Below are 17326 nucleotides of genomic sequence, written 5' to 3' on the forward strand. Positions count from 1 at the left end.
TAGCATCAAGGAAGTGATCTGATGTCGACTCTTGTTTTCTATTTTTGCTGCTGCAGATAGGAGTCTGGGCCTGTGCCATCTGAGCAGTGACCAGGAGAAACAATTGGGACAATCCCTGAGGAATTTTGTCAAAGTGACTATATTCTAGACTTGGATCTTTAATTATTGGATCCATGCCATGGTCATTTCTGTATTCCTATCACCTAGCAGAGTGCCTAAATCATAGTCTTTATTATGGAAACACCTTTGGAAAGAACTAGGTTCAAATCTTACCTCTATCAATTATGAGTGAGGAAACAGTAGCCAATTTAGTTATTTCTGAGTTTCAGTTTCTTCAACTGCAGAATGGAGACAAAAATAACTATCTATTAGAGTTGACATGAGGGCTAAATTAGGTTGCTGAAGCTCCAAGTACAGTGCCTGGAACGTAATGGAACTCAGTAAATTATAGGTGTTTATCATAATCTATAGTAGGCAAGAATTCAGTTACTCACATATGGCTCATAGCTCTCCAACTCCTTTAGCTGATGGAGCCAGTGCATCCCAGTGGCTGCCTCCTGACATCTCACTTCTACTTGGAGCTTTTGAATGAGGTTTTATATGGATTTTGGATGATTAAAGACATTCTCAGGAAAGAGGTTGACTATGGGACCTTGGAAGAACTATAGCTTCTAGTCCTTGCCAAAAAGCTTAGTTCCACATATATGCACTAGCCTGATCAAGAGTGACTTCCTTACAGAACAAAGATGGCAGAGTAGAAGGACGCGCTCTCACTCCCTCTTGTGAGAACACCAGAATCACAACTAACTGCCGAACAATCATTGACAGGAAGACACTGGAACTCACCAAAAAAGGTACCCCACATCCAAAGACAAAGAAGCCTCAATGAGATGGTAAGAGGGGTGCAATCACAATAAAATCAAATCACATAACTGCTGGGTGGGTGACTCACAAACTGGAGAACACTTATACCACAGAAGTCCACACATTGGAGTGAAGGTTCTGAGCCAAACATCAGGCTTCTGAACCTGGGGGTCTGGCAAAGGGAGGAGGAATTCCTAGAGAATCAGACTTTGAAGGTTAGTGGGATTTCAATGCAGGACTCTGACAGGACTGGAGGAAACATAGACTCCACTCTTGGAGGGCACACACAAAGTAGTGTGCACACTGGGACCAAGGGGAAGGAGCAGTGACCCCCTAGGAGACTGAACCAGACCTGCCTGCTAGTGTTGGAGGGTCTCCTGCAGAGGTGAGGGATGGCTGTGTCTCACTATGAGGACAAGGACACTGGCAGCAGAAGTTCTGGGAAATACTCCTTGGCATGAGCCCTCCCAGAGTCTGCCATTAGCCCCACCAAAGAGCCCCTGTATACTCCAGTGTTTGGTTGCCTCAAGCCAAACAACCGACAGGGAGGGAACCCAGCTCCACCCATCAGCAGTCAAGCAGATTAAAGTTTTACTGAGCTCTGTCCGCTAGAGCCAGCTCTATCCACCACCAGTCCCTCCATCAGGAAACTTGCAAAGCCATCTTAGATAGCCTCATCCACCAGAGGGCAGACAACAGCAAGAAGAACTACAATCCTGCAGCTGGTGGAACAAAAAGCACATTCACAGAAAGGTAGAGAAGATGAAAAGGCAGAGGGCTACGTACCAGATGAAGGAACAAGATAAAACTCAAGAAAAACAACAAAATGAAGTGGAGATAGGCATCCTCCCAGAAAAAGAATTCAGAATAATGATACTGAAGATGATCCAGGACCTCAGAAAAAGAATGGAGGCAAAAATCGAGAAGGTGCAAGAAATGTTTAACAAAGACCTAGAAGAATTAAAGAACAAACAAACAGAGATGAACAATACAATAACTGAAATGAAAACTACACTAGAAGGAATCAATAGCAGAATAACTGAGGCAGAAGAACGGATAAGTGACCTGGAAGACAGAAGGGTGGAATTCACTGTTGCGGAACAGAATAAAGGAAAAAGAATTGAAAGAAATGAAGGCAGCCTAAGAGACCTCTGAGACAACATTAAACAGAACAACATTTACATTGTAGGGGTCCCAGAAGTAGAAGAGGGAGAGAAAGGATGAGAGAAAATATTTGAAGAGGTTATACTTGAAAACTTCCCTAGCATGGGAAAAGAAATAGCCATCCAAGTCCAGGAAGTTCAGAGAGTCCCATACAGGAAAAACCCAAGGATAAATGTGCCAAGACATATAATATTCAAATTGGCAAAAAATTAAGACAAAGAAAAATTATTGAGGGCAGCATGGGGAAAATGACAAATAACATACAAGGGAACTCTCATAAGGTTAACAGCTGATTTCTCAACAGAAACTCTACAAGCCAGAAGAGAGTGGCATGATATACTTAAAGTGATGAAAGGGAAGAACGTACAACCAAGATTACTCTACCCAGCAAGGATCTCATTCAGATTCAATGGAGAAATCAAAAGCTTTACATACAAGCAAAAGCTAAGAGAATTCAGCACCAACAAATTAGCTCTATAACAAATGCTAAAGGAACTTCTCTAAATGGGAAACAGAGACAAGAAAAGGACCTACAAAAACACACCCAAAACAATCCAGAAAATGGTCATAGGAACATACATATCGATAATTACCTTAAACGTGAATGGATTAAATGTTCCAACCAAAAGACACAGGCTTGCTGAACGGATACAAAAACAAGACCCATCTATACGCTGTTTCCAAGAGACCCACTTCCACCCTAGGGACACATACAGGTTGAAAGTGAGGGGATGGAAAAAGATATTCCATGCAAATGGAAATCAAAAGAAAGCTAGAGTAGCAATACTCGTATCAGATAAAATAGACTTTAAAATAAAGAATGTTACAAGAAACAAGGAAGGACACTATGGAATGATCAAGGGATCAATCCAAGAAGAAGATAAAACAATTACAAATATATATACACCCTCCATAGGAGCACCTCAATACATAAGGCAACTGCAAACAGCTATAAAAGAGGAAATCAACAGTAACACAATAATAGTAGGGGATTTTAACACCTCACTTACACCAATGGACAGATCATCCAAAATGAAAATAAATAAGGAAAGAGAAGCTTTAAATGACACAATAGACCAGATAGATTTAATGGATATTTATAGGACTTTCCAACCAAAAACAGCCTATTACACTTTCTTCTCAAGTGCACATGGAACATTCTCCAGGATAGGTCATACCTTGGGTCACAAATCAAGCCTCAGTAAATTTAAGAAAATTGAAATCCTATCAAGCATTTTTTTCTGACCACAATGCTATGAGATTAGAAATGAATTACAGGGGAAAAAATGTAAAAAACCACAAACACATGGAGGCTAAAAAATACATTATTATATAACCAGGAGATCACTGAAGAAATCAAAGAGGAAATCAAAAAATACCTAGAGACAAATGACAATGAAAACACGTCAATCCAAAGCCTATGGCATGCAGCAAAAGCAGTTCTAAGAGGGAAGTTTATAGCTATACAAGCTTATCTCAAGAAACAAGAAAATTTCAAACAAACAATCTAACCTTACACCTAAAGCAATTGGAGAAAGAACAAACAAAACCCAAAGTTAGCAGAAGGAAAGAAATCATAAAGATCAGAGCAGAAATAAATGAAATAGAAACAAAGACAACAATAGCAAAGATCAATAAAACTAAAAGCTGGTACTTTGAGAAGATAAACAAAATTGATAAACCATTAGCCAGACTCATCAAGAAAAAGAGGGAGAGGACTCATATCAACAAAATTAGAAATGAAAAAGAAGTTACCACACACTCCGCAGAAATACAAATCATCCTAAGAGACTACTACAAGCAACTCTATGCAAATAAAATGGACAACCTGGAAGAAATGGACACATTCTTAGAAAGAAATAACCTTCCAAGACGGAACCAGGAAGAAATAGAAAATATGAACAGAACAATCACAAGTAATGAAATTGAAACTGTGATTAAAAATCTTCCAACAAACAAAAGTCCAGGACCAGATGGCTTCACAGGTGAATTCTATCAAACATTTAGAGAAGAGCTAACACCCATCCTTCTCAAACTCTTTCAAAAAATTGCAGAGGAAGGAACATTCCCAAACTCATTCTATGAGGCCACCATCACCCTGATACCAAAACCAGACAAAGATACTACAAAAATAGAAAATTACAGACCAATATTACTGATGACTATAGATGCAAAAATCCTCAACAGAATACTAGCAAACAGAATCCAACAACACATTAAAAGGATCATACACCATGATCAAGTGTGATTTATTCCAGGGATGCAAGGATTCTTCAATATGCTGAAATCAATCAATGTGATACACCATATTAACTAATTGAAGAATAAAAACCATGTGATCATCTCAAGAGATGCAGAAAAAGCTTTTGACAAAATTCAACACCATTTATCAAAAAATCTCTCCAGAGAGTAGGCATAGAGGGAACTTTCCTCAACATAATAAAGGCCATATATGACAAACCCACAGCAAACATCATTCTCAATGGTGAAAAACTGAAAGCATTTCCTCTAAGATCAGGAACGAGACAAGGATGTCCACTCTCACCACTATATTTCAACATAGTTTTGGAAGTCCTAGCCATGGCAATCAGAGAAGAAAAAGAAATAAAAGGAATACAAATTGGAAAAGAAGAAGTAAAACTGTCACTGTTTGCAGATGACATGATACTATACATAGATAATCCTTAAGATGCCACCAGAAAAGTACTAGAACTAATCAATGAATTTGGTAAAATGGCAGGATACAAAATTAATGCACAGAAATCTCTGGCATTCATAAATACTAATGATGAATAATCTGAAAGAGAAATTAAGGAAACACTCCCATTTACCATTGCAACAAAAAGAATAAAATACCTAGAAATAAACTTACCTAGAGAGACAAAAGACCTGTATGCAGAAAACTATAAGACACTGATGAAAGAAATTAAAGATGATACCAACTGATGGAGAGATATACCATGTTCTTGGATTGCAAGAATCAATATTGTGAAAATGACTATACTACCCAAAGCAATCTACAGATTTAATGCAATCCCTATCAAATTACTAATGGCATTTTTTACAGAACCAGAACAAAAAATCTTAAAATTTGTACAGAGACACAAAGGACCCTGAATAGCCAAAGCAGTATTGAGGGAAAAATGTGGAGCTGGAGGAATCAGACTCCCTGTCTTCAGACTATAATACAAAGCTATAGTCATCAATACAATATGGTAGTGGCACAAAAACAGAAATATAGATCAATGGAACAAGATAGAAAGCCCAGAGAGAAACCCATGCACCTATGGTCAACTAATCTACAACAAAGGAGGCAAGGATATACAATGGATAAAAGACAATCTCTTCAATAAGTGGTGCTGGGAAAACTGGACAGCTACATGTAAAAGAATGAAATTAGAACACTCCCTAAAACCATACACAAAAATAAATGCAAAATGGATTCGAGACCTAAATGTAAGACCGGACACTATAAAACTCTTAGAGGAAAACATAGGAAGAACACTCTTTGACATAAATCACAGCAAGATCTTTTTTGATCCACCTCCTAGAGTAATAGAAATAAAAACTAAAATAAACACATGTGACCTAATGAAACTTAAAAGCTTTTGCACAGCAAAGGAAATCATAAACAAGACAAAAAGACAACCGTCAGAATGGGAGAAAATATTTGCAAATGAATCAACAGATAAAGGATTAATCTCCAAAATATATAAACAGCTCATGCAGCTCAATATTAAAAAAAAAACAAAACCCAATCCAAAAATGGGCAGAAGACCTAAATAGCCATTTCTCCAAAGAAGACAAACAGATGGCCAAGAGGCACATGAAAAGCTGCTCAAAATCACTAATTATTAGAGAAATGCAAATCAAGACTACAATGAGGTATCGCCTCACACTAGTTAGAATGGGCATCACCAGAAAATCTACAAACAATGAAAATCTACAAACAAACAAATCTACAAACAACCCCTGGAGAGGATGTGGAGAAATGGGAACCCTCTTGTACTGTTGGTGGCAACGTAAATTGATATAGCCACTATGGAGAACAGTATGGAGTTTCCTTAAAAAACTAAAAATAGAATTACCATATGATCCAGCAATCCCACTACTTGGCATATACCCAGAGAAAACTATAATTCAAAAAGACACATGCACCCCAATGTTCATTGTAGCACTATTTACAATAGCCAGGTCTTGGAAGCAACCTAAATGCACATCGACAGACGAATGGATAAAGAAGATATGGTACATATATACAATGATATATTACTCAGCCATAAAAAGGAACGAATCTGGGTCATTTGTGGAGACGTGGTTGGATCTAGAGACCATCGTACAGCATGAAGTAAGTCAGAAAGAGAAAACAAATATCGTATATTAACGCATATATGTGGAATCTAGAAAAATGGTGCAGATGAACCAGTTTGCAGGGCAGAAATTGAGACACAGAGGTAGAGAACAAACGTATGGACACCAAGGGGAGAAAGCTGGGTGGTGGGGGTGTGATGAACTGGGTGATTGGGATTAACATGTATATATTGATGTGTATAAAATGGAGGACTAATAAGAACCTGCTGTATAAAAAAATAAATAAAATAAAATTGAAAAATTAAAAAAAAACTACTCTCTTAGCAACTTTCAAGTATACAATACTGTTAATTTTGGTCGTTACGCTGTGCATTACATCCCCAGAATCTATTCATCTTGTTTAAAAAAAAAAAAAAAAAGAGCGACTTCCTTGAGGGTTGTTGAGCCCTCTGCTGAACGTACTCAACCCTCTAAGAGTAACCTTGTGGAATTTTCTGAGGCTGTGTTGATACTGGTTGGTTTCACTGGCCACACAGAACTACTGGAAAGCAAATCAGGTGAAACTCAGAGTGGCTTATCTTTGTCAAGATCTAAAAAACTATTATCATGTGTGTAAACTAACAAAGATGTCTGCAAATGAGCTGATTTCATTGAGGTGGTGCTTGAGAAATGAGATTTGTTAACTCAGGTCTCTTCAACCTAGCGCTTAACCTTGCTCGAAAATCCCATTATGAGGCATAAATAGATTAGACAAATTGGCCACAGGACTCCAGTTTAAGCCTGTATGAGTTCCATGTCAATCCACAAATGGTGGTCTACCACTCATTAGGAATCAAATAGCTTTACCAGGAGATCAAAGAGAGAGAATGAAGGGCTACTTTTCCCAAGATTATTTTTTTCCCTAAGGTTTTAAACTATCTCTATTTCCTTGAGGAGTTCAAGAGTATTGTGGTTTACCTAGCATCGTTAGAAATCATTAAGTAAAACCCGGTAATGAGTAATCTCAGCTCAGGCTTCTTTTCCCAGGACCCCCACCGAATTTCTAGATTGAACCATGCTCCCTGCTGTCTGTTCTGGCTGACATCTTTCTTAGTACTTTCCAATTTATATAAAGTCAAAATAATCTGTTTGTCTCTCATCCCCACCAGGCCAAAGGATCCTCAAAAGAAAAAAAGAGCATATATATATGTATATATATACATACAAATATATATGTCATCATCTTTGTATCTGGCAGTTAGTAGGCATTACAACTTACTGAATGGATAAATCAGTGGCTGATTATTCATTTAACAGAGACAAAAGGGATCTCTTATACAGCAAGATTCTTTTGTATACTTAAAGTATATTTCAAAATATACTGTTATTAGGAGAATCATATCTTTAATAAAATGAAGTTAAAAATTTAGACTTATATAAATTATTAAAATATATAATCAGGTTACCTGGTAGAGCACAGGAATGATTATGAACTACAAGTCTGAGAGGTTGGAGTTGGAAGTATTATATTATTCCCTAAACTGGTCCCATTTATGGAAGGTATTCAATTCATCTGATTCAACTGGAGAAGGAAAATATTCATAGTATAACTTTAGTTACAAATGAATTACAATTACATATGTGTCACACTTTCCTCAAACAGTGAATATGTTTTTTTTTTTTTCTTATTGGAAGTATTTTCAACTTCTGAACTTCCCTTTTTGAGATCAAATGTTGTAAGAGATGCCAACAGATTCATATAAAATTATTAATTACTAGACCTGAGACCTTAGTAATACTCACTTCAAAATTATATGAAGCTCTAAAGCAAAATTCCAACTCATTAGAGCCTTAAAGGTAACTCACATAAAAAAGAGAAAATTTTTTATTCAAATAAATATGGTTTTAAAAACAATGCTCCTTGTGGTTATGATATAAAATATGATTTCATATTCATAATGTGTCTTCTGTTCCTCTTGGAGCATACTGAGGAATGGTAATGTAATTTCTTTGTGACCACTGAAGGAAAAAAAATAATAGTCCTTGTCTGTAAAACTTTCTTATAACGACGATTACAACAGCAACAGCAACAGGAAACACTTATCACAAGCTATTAGAACATAGACGAGATTATATTGCAATTAGCCATGTCTACCTGATGGATTTTTCTTTCTAAGGGAAATCGTGCAAAGCATTTTATTTCAAGCCTCAAAGATTTTGATAAAAGAAAAAAAAGGAAACTGCAGTTTTTGCCACAAAAAGACAGGTGGCGTAAGCATGCAACGTTTTTTTTTTTTTTTTTTTTTTTTTTTAAGATATATAAAGTGCTTATTTTCTCTCTGAAGAAGCTCGCCTATGCTCGGGTTTGTGGCTGAGCCGGTGACGTCAGTGTGGCAGTGCAGTGTCAGGCGCGGCGGCCCCCTATAAGCCGAGGAGCTGTCCGGGTGCTGAAACGGTCCGAGCAGCTCACGCAGCGGGCCAGGAGGAACGTGCTGTGGACGTTCTCTGCCATATAAAAAAGAGGTAAGACTGCTTTTCCCTTTGATTTACTTGAAAGTTCTAAATTGCGTGTTCTCTCCTTAATTCTTAGCTAAGAAGAAAAAGACCGTTTGGCAAGCTTGTATCTATAGAATAGCTGAACAGCAACCTGCTGCTCATCAGCCAGTGTAAGGACACTATATATGTGTACATATATATGATTGAATCTGTGATTTATACCACTTGCTGTTAGGTATTTACTAACCATAGTGCTATTTACATAATCATATATAAGAAGCATGAAAAAGTTTAGGATATTTGTGTCAATACACATTATTAATGTAAAGTTAACCAAGCCTGATATTTTGTTTTTTTCCTTAATTTATTGTTTCTTCCCCTAAGAACCAGATACAAGGCCAAGGATATAATTTATATGCTTAATATTCTTAACAGTAGGTTTCCAATGATTCAAAGGCTGTTAAACATGTTAGTGATAGAAGTAACCAATTTTGGAATTAGGTTTTTTTCCCCCTTTGACATTTACCTTGCAAGAGCTCAAAGTTAACTAACTATATAAAATTATTTTCCCAATTGGTATACTCTGAAAAGACTTACATTATTATTTCCTAGTTTTAGTCCTAGGAAGGTAAGATTAGAATGGGCTTCCTTGTTTATTCAGGGTGAAATATTATCTTGGGTTACAGGTTGGATATGACCATGGATTACAGAGAGATCATAATTTGGAATGTATGAGGAAACCATTGATAACTGTAAAAACTATTATTATTATGCTTTGGTTGAAAGAGGTTGTGTAATATTTTGCTAAATATTTTGAATGGGACAAGTGTTTCTTTTTTCTGCATCCTAACTAGTTGAATTGCTCAAATTTGATATATCCAACTGCATTTGTTAATGCTCTAGTCTAATTTCAATAGAAAAGACAGTTTAACTTACAAGGCTTTAGTTCAAACTCTATATAAAATATTAGAGCTGTTGAAACCACCTTCACTACTTAGATGAGCTGCTACCTGGGAAAGAAATCCCTTGAGTCTTACTCAAAGGCAATAACTATGTCATCCAAACTGAATCTGAATAAATGACCAAACAGTAGCTCTCGTTAGGCTGTGGTTTAAATAGCTGCATTGGGTATTTTGCCCCAACTCCACAGCGAAGCCCACCTACAAGATAATGATTTTAAAGACCAGCACATAACCATCTGTTAAAAATACTTCAGGATAATGGTCTCAAAGAAAATAAGTTCACTAAGATTCTTAAAACTACTAGTCCAAATGCCAATGTTGAAAATTGATTTCCAAATCTAAATTAATCCTGAAATAGTATAAAGAAGAATGCATAATGTACTTTTACTCAAACCTAAGAATTTATGAATACAATTTCCTTTAGTAAACATTGATTCATAGCAAATATTTTAGAAGTTTTCTCTGACATGCCTTTAAAGATTTTCCTTTCAGTAAATTAAGTAGTCAAGTTAATGGAGATCTTTTAAATAAATGTATATATTTACTAACTAATTTTAATAATCATTTTAAGAAATAAATATGTGCTAAAGAAATTTCTGTAATTACAACTTTTTTTAGGTTCTAAAAACTGAGAACATTATTTAAATACCAATATAATCTAGTGAACAATGATATTTTCTACAATTGATGTCTAAGCTAGTAGATAATTGTACCTACATAACTTAGCTTATATATCACAAAACCATAATTCAGGTAAAATATCATGAACAAACATAAAATTCTTTTACATTTACTTTATTTGTAACAAAAATTGCAACCTAAACCTATTAAAATAGGTTTAAATGCTATCAATGCCAAATATAATATATGTAAAAACTAATCCTTTTGCTAATTCATACATGAGACTATCAGGGCTTGGAGAAAAAAAATGAATGAAAAATTTTAAGTAGGAAGAATTCAACACATTGTCTGTATTTATCTAAATTGGGAGTTTCATAGTGGTTATTTTAAGATTTTCTAACAGTATGAGTCATTTAAGATTTCATAGGTCCACACCCAAATAGACACAGACATAAGTCAAGCTGAATCTGAACGCTCACAAGTTCAGAAATAGACTGGTTAAGAAAGCTTATGTTCTCTCTGTAGCATCTGTTATTATTTACTATACACTCTTGAGGGCTGAGGAAAAATATAACCATGATTGCATTTTACAAGACAGTCACAATAAAATTATTAGAAGAAATATGGAGTGCAGATATTTTAAAACAGTTTATATTTTAGTACATTTACACTGAAATAAACTTCACTGGATATCATGGATTTATTATTTTTTGTAACTCTGGCTATTGTGCTTGTGTATCCTGACAATACCCTGGAGTGTTATTACATGTCAATCAAGATGAGCAATTATAAAATACCGACTTCTAATTTAAATATTTTGGAATTCAATGGGTAAATAAATACTGCTTTGGGGTTATTTAAAGAAAAACTTCATTAGGTTTACTTAGTAGCTGGGACTTGAGAAGACCCATATTCTGGAGGTCATTAAGGTATAGACCTTCCAAAATTAATAGTATGATTTAGTGGCAGAGTGAGAACAAGTTATTTCTGAAAATGTATGTGAATGGGACTCATCCACAAGATAATTCAGTATGATTAACATTAACATGGTGTATCACTTCATCATATATAGTAATGTCACTGCTGCTTTCTGTGTTTCTACAACAAATTAGATGGACAATTCAGGAACTAAATCACATGGTTTTTGATAAGGAGATAACTCTGTGTGTGTGTGTGTGTGTGTGTGTGTGTGTGTGTGTGTGTGTGTACATGCATGTTTTAAATTAAGCCAGCTAATTTTTTTGCCAGTGATTTCAGAAGGAATGCTGTACAAGATAACTAAAACTCATCTTGGAAAGTCTTTATTTAACAGGAACAATGCATACTACAAAACAAACAACATGTTTTATAAATTAAAAAATAAAATTTGAGAAACTTCCTATCAGTGTTTTTGCTATTATTTTAACCAAGAGAATGGCATACAAATTTGATGCAAATGGCTAACAATTTTGCTAAAGATTCCTGTGGTTAGCTTGTGAGGATTGTGTAGGAAATATTTATAGATTTTAAAAAGAGTCATCCTAAATTAATGTGGAATAATCTCTACTATGGTTTCTTTTTCCCCTCAATGGTCAATAACCTCTTTTGCTATAGCGTCTATTAGTCTGTTTCATTTGTGTTAACTCATGTTTTCTGTGCTTTAAGGAAATCTTTCAAACATGGCAGAAGCTAAGACTCACTGGCTTGGAGCAGCCCTGTCTCTCATCTCTTTAATTTTCCTCCTCTCTGAGGCTGAAGCAGCTTCATTTCAGAGAAACAAGCTGCTTCAGAAGGAACCAGATATCAGATTGGAAAACGTCCAAAGGTTTCCCAGTCCTGAAATGATCAGGGCTTTGGAGTACATAGAAAAGCTCCGACAACAAGCTCACAAAGAAGAAAGCAGCCTAGACTACAATCCCTACCAAGGTGTCTCTGTTCCCCTTCAGCAAAAAGAAAATGGTGACTTGCCAGAAAGTTCAAGGGATTCCCTGAGTGAAGATGAGTGGATGAAGATAATACTTGAAGCTTTGAGACAGGCTGAAAATGAGCCCCCGTCTGCACCAAAAGAAAACAAGCCGTATACCTTGAATTCAGAAAAGAACTTTCCAGTGGACATGCCTGATGATTATGAGACTCAACAGTGGCCGGAGAGAAAGCTCAAGCACATGAGATTCCCTCCTACATATGAAGAGAATTCCAGGGACAACCCCTTTAAACGCACAAATGAAATAGTAGAGGAACAATACACTCCTCAAAGCCTTGCTACGTTGGAATCTGTCTTCCAAGAGCTGGGGAAACTGACGGGACCCAACAACCAGAAGCGTGAGAGGGTTGACGAGGAGCAAAAACTTTACACAGATGATGAAGATGATATCTACAAGGCTAATAACATTGCCTATGAAGACGTGGTTGGGGGAGAAGATTGGAACCCAGTAGAGGAAAAAATAGAGAGTCAAACCCAGGAAGAGGTAAGAGACAGCAAAGAGAATACAGAAAAAAATGAACAAATCAATGATGAAATGAAGCGTTCAGGGCAGCTGGGCCTCCAGGATGAAGATTTCCAGAAAGAGAGTAAAGACCAACTCTCAGATGATGTCTCCAAAGTAATTGCCTATCTGAAAAGGTTAGTGAATGTTGCGGGAAGTGGGAGGTCACAGAATGGGGAAAACGGGGAAAGAGCAACCAGGCTTTTTGAGAAACCACTTGATTCTCAATCTATTTATCAGCTGATTGAAATCTCAAGGAATTTACAAATACCCCCTGAAGACTTAATTGACATGCTCAAAACTGGAGAGAAGCCAAATGTATCAGTGGAACCAGAGCAGGAGCTTGAAATTCCCCTTGACCCTGAAGACATCTCAGAGGTTGACTTAGACCATACAGATCTGTTCCAAAATAAGATGTTCTCCAAGAATGGCTACCCCAAAACACCTGGTCGTGCTGTGGCAGAGGCTCTACCAGATGGGCTCAGTGTTGAGGACATTTTAAATCTTTTAGGGATGGAAAATGCAGCAAATCAAAAGCCTCCATATTTTCCCAATCAGTATAACCGAGAGAAGGTTCTGTCAAGACTCCCCTATGGTCCTGGAAGGTCTAAAGCAAACCAACTTCCCAAAGCTGTCTGGATGCCAGATGTTGGAAACAGACAAATGGCATATGAAAAGCTGAATGACAAGGATCAAGAATTAGGAGAATACTTGGCCAAGATGCTAGTTAAATATCCTGAGATCATGAATTCAAACCAAGTGAAGCGAGTTCCTAGTCAAGGCTCATCTGAAGATGATCTACAGGAAGAGAACCAAATCGAGCAGGCCCTCAAAGAGAGTTTGAATCAACACAGCTCTCAGGAGACTGACAAACTGGCCTTGGTAAGCAAAAGGCTCCCTGTGGGGTCCCCGAAGAGTGACGATATCCCCAACAGACAGTACTTGGATGAAGATCTGTTAATGAAAGTGCTGGAATACCTCAACCAAGAAAAGGCAGAAAAGGGAAGGGAGCATATTGCTAAGAGAGCAATGGAAAATATGTAAGCAGCTTTCATTAATTGCCCTACTTTCACCCCTCCCACCCCAAGCAAACACCAACATTTCTCTTTAGTGTGTTGACTTCTATCTTGTTAACACTGTTATACCTTTAAATGATGTACAGGCAGGTGATTCCATTTCACTGGGGTGTCTACTTCACTAGCTCTGAGCTGTTCTCGTGTATGGATATGTGTAAATGTTATGACTTCTGAATAAAAATACTAATCATATCCCTTATTCAAGAAAGATATCTATGATAGTGTTTAATAGTGTATCTAATGGCTGTGGCATTGTTGATGCTCACATATGACAAAGAGTGTCCTATAATTCTCTTGAAAGTTTTTAATACTTATTGAATTATTTTTTACTGTCTGTAGTGTTTTGTGGAGTATTGGAGCAAAAAACAAATAAAGCATTATAAATATATAGTTTTATTTATAAGGCCTTTTCTATTGTGTGTTTTGTTGTTGATTAATAAATGTTATTTCTGGACAACTGTGGGTTATTCATTCTGGAAAACCAGAGACGGTGACTATGGAGCAAGCAGTATGGAGCTAAAAGAGAAAAGCATCACCTTCCACAGTCTATCCAGGTAAGAAATAAGGAATTTAAACATATGACCATACTGCACATTTGTAGAATGCAACATCCTCTAGCAGCCCACTACCTAACGCTTGCCTGTAGTTTTTCTCATATTTATGATTATGGAATAAGACTTTTGGTATCATATTTGTACCTTTTACCCTTGATTTATATAAATGCAAACATTTAAGTCTTCCATAACCAGCACTGAAAAAGAAGAGATGTGTACGGGGTGGTCAGAAACAGTTATAGCAATCTATTATATTGGAAGCAATCTACCTATTCTCAGGTCACCCTGGTCCCCAGAAGACAAGGCTGCTACTATTTTGTATGGTTTGAGAGGGGCCAAAGGATCCCCAAACTGACTGTCAGGTAAGTGAATGGCTTAGGCACGGTGGGAACACCTCAGCTGCCCTCTCTCTTGTCCACGTGTTAGAGAGAATCCTGAGTGGGCTAAGCAGTACATAATTGTTATGATGTGCGTCACTTCAGGGGTAGATGTTATCAGCATCCTGATATATCAACAACAACAGCAGCAAGAAAATATATAGAGCAACAAAGCAACAGTGGTCGTAAAAAACCGAGGAAATAAATCAGAGTTACTATTTACTGAATATTTATTTTGCACCAGGCACGATACTAAACACTTTATCTCATTCAGTTTGTACTGTATCACTGTCAAGGATCACTTATTATCACCCTTTTACATCAGAAAAAGCAAAACTCAGAAAATTTAAATAACTTCCCCCAAGTCACCCAATATTATAAATTGCCAAAGCCTGTGTTCTTAACCACTTCACTACACTGCCTCTCTGGGGAGGGCCGTTTCAGCTGAGGGATGGGGCATTGGATGTGGGGTGGTGGGAGGCTTATGTAGTTTCAGTATGGGTCACTTCCAAGGGAGGCCAGTTGTGTGTGTGTGTGTGTGTGTGTGTGTGTGTGATAGGTGGGGGGGAGGGACAATCCTGGAATGATTAAAAGGCAATGAGAAGGCCCTGCACACCTTGGGGAAAACACTAATTGTAGGGTTTCCTATTTTGTAATTTTGCCCAGACTCTTTTCTGTCCAATTATCATACACTTTCATGGAATTCTAGAATCTATAATCTAAGACCTTAGAGGGGAATTGTCTCTACAGTGTTTCTAATAAGTGGTTTTTACTCAAATACCTCATGGGGCAGTACTATGAATTTAAGATTATGGAGAGATCCAGGATATTTGTGCAGCTTAAAGTCTAAGTACATATTTATATGCCTTGCTTTGCAGATGTTCACATACACCACCTGCCCATTACATTTTCTCTTTGATTTTCTGTTTCATGCAGCCAGCCACTCCTAGTAACCTAAATCAGTCACATGACTCTCTCCATGCTTGCCCTAAGCAAAATGAGACCTTGGCACATGTCCACCCAACAGTGACATGTGATGTGTGAATGTTCTTCACTGTGATGTGTGAATGTTCTACGGGGAGGTTAGAAAACGAGAGCAAGTTAATTGACACAACACAGCTGATGAGGCCCCAGGCTAGGATTTACACACACATTAGTGGGCTGGCAAACCCTGCACTCATTCTGCTACACTGTGCTGCTTTTTCTCAAAGTCTCAGTTACAGTTGAAATTCCCTGATTCTCTAACAGTGACATTTCTGGCATCAGGATTGGCAGTTGGGGAAATATATTAATTTGGGATATATATTCTTTACCTGACTTCTCTCAGACACTAGTCAGCAAGCATCTTTGCCTTTTTGCAGCATCACCATATACCCAGCTATTGAGTCATCAGATTTATTTATTTCTGATCTAAAGGTATTTTTTCGTAAGTGTTTTAGTACATTGCTTACTAGCATAAGAAATTAAGCTCTAAGTATCATTCAAGGATGTGGATGACAAACTAGTTGGGATTAGGGCAACACTGCCCTTTTCCCTGGCAAGAAGACTCCTTCAGCAGAAGTCAGGAAGTAGCTTGAGCCCTCCTCACAAATGCCCCCTACAGGCCACCGTTGGAAGGGTGCACTATGACTGTACCCCTTTGTAGGAGTCCATGCCTTGACAGGAGTCAGATGGCCTAGCACTCTGTATGCTTTTGGCAAGACCACAACCTACCAACCCTTCCCTTCCTTCCAGCCTCTTGACCCTACCTATTTTGGGGACAGTTAGGACTAAGCTGATGGTGCCCTTTATAAAAAGCCTTCCAAGTCATCCCTCATTTCCCATATTGACACCTCCAAACTTTGTATATCACTTCTTTGGACCCCAATTCCCACTCTGTCCCATATCCTATATCTTTTTTCATTTGTCTTTGATACTCAAGGTCAGTCATCAGCAAAATCCCCTGCATCCTCAAACTCTTCTGTGAATGTTTTTTTTAACCTTCTTTCTCTGGGGAAAACCTACCTCTCCTCTGAGTTTCCTGTTTCCCCTGAAACTCTCTTTTTCCTCTTTGCTGCTTACAGTACATCTTCTCTCTTCCATAAAAACATCCGACTTTGAATCTCATGCCATCACTTACTACCCACCCTTTACTCCCCACTGTTGCAGACATCTACTGCCCCAGGTCACTTACCCTTATGCATTAAATATAGGTCCTGATCACTGTCACTTTTTCTAGCACTGCTACTGTGTTCATACTTGTTGTTTTCAATATTCATAAAGATGATCTTTCCAATATTTTCCAGGCTCCATCCTCCATCAGCTATTCACTTGCATGTTATGTCCTTGCTCTTTTCCTTACTAATAACTGCAATGTATCCTAAAACTGAATTCCAAACATTTTACTCTAACAACCACCTTCTATATTTCCATGGTACTGCCTCTAGTACCTTAATACCAGTAATCCCCCACACCCAA

General features: G+C 37.4%; 1 protein-coding gene across 1 annotated transcript; it reads left to right on the forward strand.

The window, feature by feature from the left end:
• The first annotated feature begins 8683 nt into the window (after positions 1-8683).
• Positions 8684-14328, forward strand: SCG2 (secretogranin II). Its single transcript, XM_067740409.1, has 2 exons — positions 8684-8841; positions 12042-14328. The coding sequence occupies exon 2, from the start codon at positions 12056-12058 to the stop codon at positions 13904-13906; it is 1851 nt and encodes a 616-aa protein (XP_067596510.1). The 5' UTR covers positions 8684-8841; positions 12042-12055; the 3' UTR covers positions 13907-14328.
• Positions 14329-17326: the final 2998 nt, after the last annotated feature.

This window comes from Pseudorca crassidens, chromosome 6, assembly GCF_039906515.1.
Source record: "Pseudorca crassidens isolate mPseCra1 chromosome 6, mPseCra1.hap1, whole genome shotgun sequence".
Taxonomy (NCBI): Eukaryota; Metazoa; Chordata; class Mammalia; order Artiodactyla; family Delphinidae; genus Pseudorca; species Pseudorca crassidens.